This window comes from Diaporthe batatas, assembly GCF_019321695.1.
Source record: "Diaporthe batatas strain CRI 302-4 chromosome Unknown Contig00003, whole genome shotgun sequence".
NCBI classification, from domain to species: Eukaryota; Fungi; Ascomycota; class Sordariomycetes; order Diaporthales; family Diaporthaceae; genus Diaporthe; species Diaporthe batatas.
Window position 1 is genome coordinate 1034660 of NW_025408550.1, and position 5619 is coordinate 1040278.

The following is a 5619-nucleotide window of genomic DNA, read 5'->3' on the forward strand; positions in this document are numbered from 1 at the left end:
TTAAATAAATAAAGGGTTTACTTTAATAAAGTACTTCTATTAGATAGGGATAAAGTTTTAAATATTAGTAGGGTTATAGGCCTATATATATAACTTAACATTCTTATATTAAAGCTTATTAACTTCCTTCTATAAATTTATCTTTATAAAATTAACTTAATTAATCTTATTAATTTTATTTAGTTATTATTAAAAATTAATAATTATATTTTAATTCTTTATATTTTAATAAATTAAAATAACTATATATTTTTAATAGTATTATAATTTTTAATTTTACTTTTAGGTTTATAATAAGTTTATTATATTTATTAATAGTTAATTTAAACTAACTTTATAAATAATTAAGAGTAAAGGTAGTTTATATATTACTTTTAATATTTATAAATAAAAATAAATTCTTTTATAAATTTAATAAAGTATCTTATCTACTCCTTAATATAGAATAAGTTAGTATTAATTTCCTAAAATAATAATACTATTTTAATAACTTAAATAAAAAGTTTAAGTTTATAATTCTAAAAGTAGAATTTATTAAATATTATCTTTTAATTCTATTATATAAATTTAAAAATATTATTTATAAAATTAATTTAAAAATAAAAAAATCTATTAACCCTTTTTTATTAAAGAGGTTTAAAATATATAAATAAAATAAATTACTTTAAGCTACTTAATTTTATTAATAAAGTCCTTTTAAATATTAAGTTATTAATAAAAACTAATTTAAAAGAATTAACTATATACTACTTAATTATAAATATAATAATATAGTTAATTAACTTTTAGATTTTATTACTTTTAATATTAATATTAATATTATTTTTAAAAATTTAACTAGTTATAAAGGTTATATTAAATAAGAAAGCTTATTTACTTTTAAGTAAAAATTAGTTTAAATAAATTAATAAAACCTTTTAAAATTAAATAGATTTACTTAAATTAATTAATATTAAATTAAACCTATTAATATAAATTAAATATTAAAATATTCTAAAAATAACCTTATTATTTTTATTATTAATATTTTTAAATTTATTATTATTTTTATTTTTATCTTTATTTTTATCTTTATTTTTATTTTTAATATTTATAAAAGTATTAATCTTTTATTTAAAGTTCTTTAAATTTTTTACTTATAAAGTTAATAATTTTATAAGCTATTATAATTAATTAATTAAAAAATAAAAGTTTAATTAAAATAAATATTTTTATAACTTTTTTAAATTATAAAATTAAGTAGTTTTAAATTAAAATAATTTTTATAATTTATAATAAAAAAAAATTTAAATTATTTATAAAGAATTATTAATTTAAAATTAAAGTTACTTAAGGAATAATATAAAGAAGGTAGTAAAGCTATAATCCTATATTATAAGAAGTATAAAGGCCATTTAGACTAATAAGATAAGTAAAATATATAGACCTACTAGTTGGTCCTATAGGTGTTTAGCCTATAGTTCTAATAAGTAATAGTGCTGAGTTCGGCATGTGGAATAAGTAGGTCTACCGGTAAGGCCGCGCTCAATATTGAGAACAACGATTCTCGCGATTTCGTAATTGAGGCAGGGTGGTGATAGAAGTCATTTTCTATTTGCTTTCCCTCTCGGAGTTGGTCGTATGCTCCACAAATTATCTGCGAGTGCGGTCTTACTGGAATCTGGTACAAACAAAGCTTGCTTTCCAGAAGCCAACAACCTTGGAGTGGTATCTATGCCCAGCATTCCTCAAGTTCCCGCGTCCCTGCTTATGGCTGGTCTTGCTTTGCGGCCAATCAAGAGGGAATCCCCTCGGTCATCGTCCCCTTGATGAGCCGAAGTCTCGCTGCCATCAAACTTTCTGATCAAGTTTATCACACCTGTAAAGCCGTACGGACCTGCGCTACTACCTCTGCCGTAGACGACGTACCAAAGTCAAGTAACCTAGGTACTGAGCGACAACTGAAGACTTGAAATATATGGCACGACGACATTTTGGTTGCCCGCCCTATCATGAGACGCGCTCGGAACGCCCTGAAGTCACAGGTTGGTGGCTCAGGTTGGTGACTCCACCCATGGAACTCGCGATGAACATTGTACCGTCATGATACAGCGTGGAGGATCCTGTCATTCCTCTGCTACCCAGATTGAGATGATGAGGTGCGCTTGGTCTTGCGCAAGCTGTCGATTCCATGCTCTCACAGACAAAATAGGTTTAGAAACATTCCCTGGCTCCGTAAGCGTAGCACCGCCGATCTGCAGCATTTGGACACTGCAACTAGGCCAACCGCCGGGGACAAAGCAAGCTGCATATGTGGAATCAGGCTGCCGTTGACGCCATCTTATACCCTGCCGGTCTGACCCACGCACCCAAGCATGGGATGGCGAGGCTATGCGGTTATACCAGCCGGTGAAACGTGCTTGACTACTCGGCGATTGTTTCCCCCATCGGCAGGTCTCAAGCTGACTAGGGTTGCAAATAGTGAGCATTACCCGCATTGAGCCAAAATCAGGGCAACACGACAGGAGTTGGCTGAGTGGCTTGCGCTCAACTTAGTTGGATATTCTACTTAAACGAACCCCTGGAAACTCACCTAGTTGCAGGGGCCAGCCTAACCTGAATCAGCACAATTACCACTTACGGAATCCTTCCCTCATTAGGCACAACTAACTATTCCAATCGCTGCTGCAGAGCCGGGATGTGATCCTATCCGCCTCACCTGCCCTCGCTATGCCCAAGGCCCTCTGCGACTCCTCATTGTATTGGGTCCCTCTGCATTGGGCGTACCTAGACAGACAGCAGTTCATCTAGTCCGAGAGGGTAGCTAATTGTCTTACTTGCAAGTCAGGCAAAATTTTCAGAGACCTTGGTAGGATTTCCAGGCTGGCTTTCCTCTGTCTCGACGCGATATTGAAAAGTAGGAAGTTGATTTCTTGAATAGGCGTCGTACGAATTCCGCGTCGCAGCCTCCCATGTTTTACGAGGCCTTATTTGCTTTCCGCGCAGTCATCAAGTATGGATAATGCTCCAGCGACAGCTCCCGAACCTGTCGTTCCCATTAGAATACGAGACAAAATTCCTTTCAGGTTGTGGTTGGCAACTGGAGCCGGCATGCTGGAGCGCTCTGCATACTATGGCTCTATGATTATGACACGTTAGTTGCGGCCGAAGCAAACACAACGAAGAGCAAGATATAACCAGGAATGCCAAACTGACACCTATCAGAGAACTATGTGCAGAATCCGCCCTTCGACAAACTGCGTCCGGGTGTCCTGGGACTCGGTCAAGCGAAAGCCACTCAGGTTCAGTTTGGCTTTACGTTGGTGAATTCGGTCACGCCTTTCCTGGGCGCGCTGCTCGCCGATAGCAGATGGGGACGCCACAGGACGATTTTGTACTCCTTTCCGTAAGTTTTCAACGCTTCTTCTAACCCGAACTCTCCCTCGACAGAAGTTAGCACATCGCGTCTAATTCTGTATCATCACACAGTATCTATTTTATCGGTCTTGCCTTGCTCTGCGGCGTGTCGTTCAACCCCGAAGTGGCTGAAAGAGCGGGTCTCGGTACATTCCTCGTGTCTTTGATCCTGATTGCCATCGGTTCGGGTGGAATCAGAACAAACATGAATGCTTTTATTGGTTGGTCATTCTGCTACCCACAACGAGGAGAAAAGTTCGAACTTGCTGAATTGTTTTATTGCAGGGGACCAGTACACACCGAGCTCTATCGACGCATTTCGAGACAAACAGGGAAGATGGGTCCAACCGGATCAAGCCGTCACGCTGCAATATATCTACAGCGCCTATTATTGGTGAGATATGCTTCGTCCTCTCGGCCGAGCCACAACTTTCTAAACAAACCCGCGGGCTAGGATGATTAACGTCGGGTCTTTGACGGGTATTATTACCACTCTTTTGGAAAAGAATGTAGGCTTCGGTGAGGCATATCTGCTGCCTCTTGTGTGCATTGGGCTGGCTTTTGTATTGTTTGTCGTCTCCAGCAAAGCATTTGGTAAGTCTCGCCCAACCTTATCAACATGGTGGGCCTTCATAATGCTTAAATGTGGCCGTTAATAATTTGCCTACTTCATCACAGTGAAACATGGTCCGTCCAAGGGCAACTTAGCTCGCACGATGTCATATGTAGGAGCGTACCTGCGATCACGTCTGAAACCATCAAAGGATTCCAGCTTGGGACACATGTCTCAGGGCACCGCTCACGACGCAAGCTTTGCAAGAGACATGTCGAAGACCTGGAAAGGCTGTCGCATCTTGTAAGCGAAGACCTCCATCCACCAAATCTGTGCGTCCTCGCCTGCTTCGAACAAGGCTAATAAGAGCTCCGCATAGTGCCACCTTCACAATTGCCTGGCTTTGCTGGGACCAGGCCGAGAACAATTTTATATCCCAAGCCGGGCAGATGAACACCATCGGGGTCCCTAACGATATGCTCTACTTCCTCAACCCCATCGTCCTCGTCCTGTTCATTCCCCTGTTCGAGGAACTGATTTTCCCTTTCGTCCGAGGGCGCGGGGTCAAACTTCTGCCGCTCACCCGCATCTTTATCGGCTTCGTGATCCTCAGCCTGTCCATGGCGTATGCAGCCGGCCTGCAGGCCATCATCTACTCACGGGGGCCGTGCTACGACCACCCGCGCACGTGCTCCGGATCGCCCGACGGCAAGGTGCCCAACGACATCTCAGCCTTCGCCCAGGTGCCTCTCTACGTACTGCAGTCCATCGCCGAGATCTTCAGCCAGATAACTGCCACCGAGTACGCGTACAGCCAGGCGCCGGTAGATATGCGATCCATCATGCAGGCCATCTCGCAGAGTTTTGGCGCCTTGGCTGCTGCACTCGGTGTCGCAATAGCACCTGTTTCGCGGGATCCCTGGCTTGTGATACTCTATGGGTCGATGGCGGGCGCCATGGCGGTGACAAGTCTGATTTTCTGGTTTTTCTTTATGAGGGGGAAGGATGACGATGGGGAGACGAATGCTTCGCTGATTTCGAGACCCGCCAGTGCCGGGACCGCAGAGGGACTAGAGCGCACGTAAATCGTCTTCCCAGGTTTCACTTCTGTGACTTGCCCTGGAGTCGAGCAACACATATAAATGTCCATTGCAGGTCTTTGATATCTGACGAGGGCTCCAGCTTTAGTGCCTGAATAGATCGTCATCACGACCGGCGCCATTGAAGGCATGGCTCGACGCCCGGGCGCTTTGGACTTCATTTGTGCAAAAGTGGCTTCCGCGGTAGAACTACGAGTCCAGGGCTAGTATTCAGAAATATATTCAAAAGGTTTTTTACATGGCCAAATTCGACGGAATGAACGGTAAGTATTGAGTTGAAGTGTATCGTATATCTAGGTATTCGAGCTGCCCTCGTAGGATGGTTTCCTAGGTATGGTGCCCCTTCAGCAAAGAGACTCCCAGCGCACGGATGTTCAGCGCTTATTACAGAGTACTGTATAGCATAGCACCTTAAATCACCCCTCCACTCAGCGGGTCCGGGAGATTTGATCTCTATCCATAGACATCTTCTAAACTTGAGCTTGAGATTTATCAATTTCCGGTGTCAGCATGATCAGGCAGGTATGGCTCAATAATTAGGCTTCAGTGATAGAGCGCGACCATTGAGTT

General features: G+C 40.9%; 1 protein-coding gene across 1 annotated transcript; it reads left to right on the plus strand.

Annotated features, from left to right (window-relative positions):
* Positions 1-4220: 4220 nt before the first annotated feature.
* On the plus strand, positions 4221-5034 carry KVR01_002923 (uncharacterized protein; the record flags this gene model as incomplete). Its single annotated transcript, XM_044792845.1, has 2 exons — positions 4221-4252; positions 4329-5034. 2 exons carry the CDS (start codon positions 4221-4223, stop codon positions 5032-5034), a joined length of 738 nt encoding a protein of 245 aa, XP_044647938.1.
* Between the last annotated feature and the right edge of the window lie 585 nt (positions 5035-5619).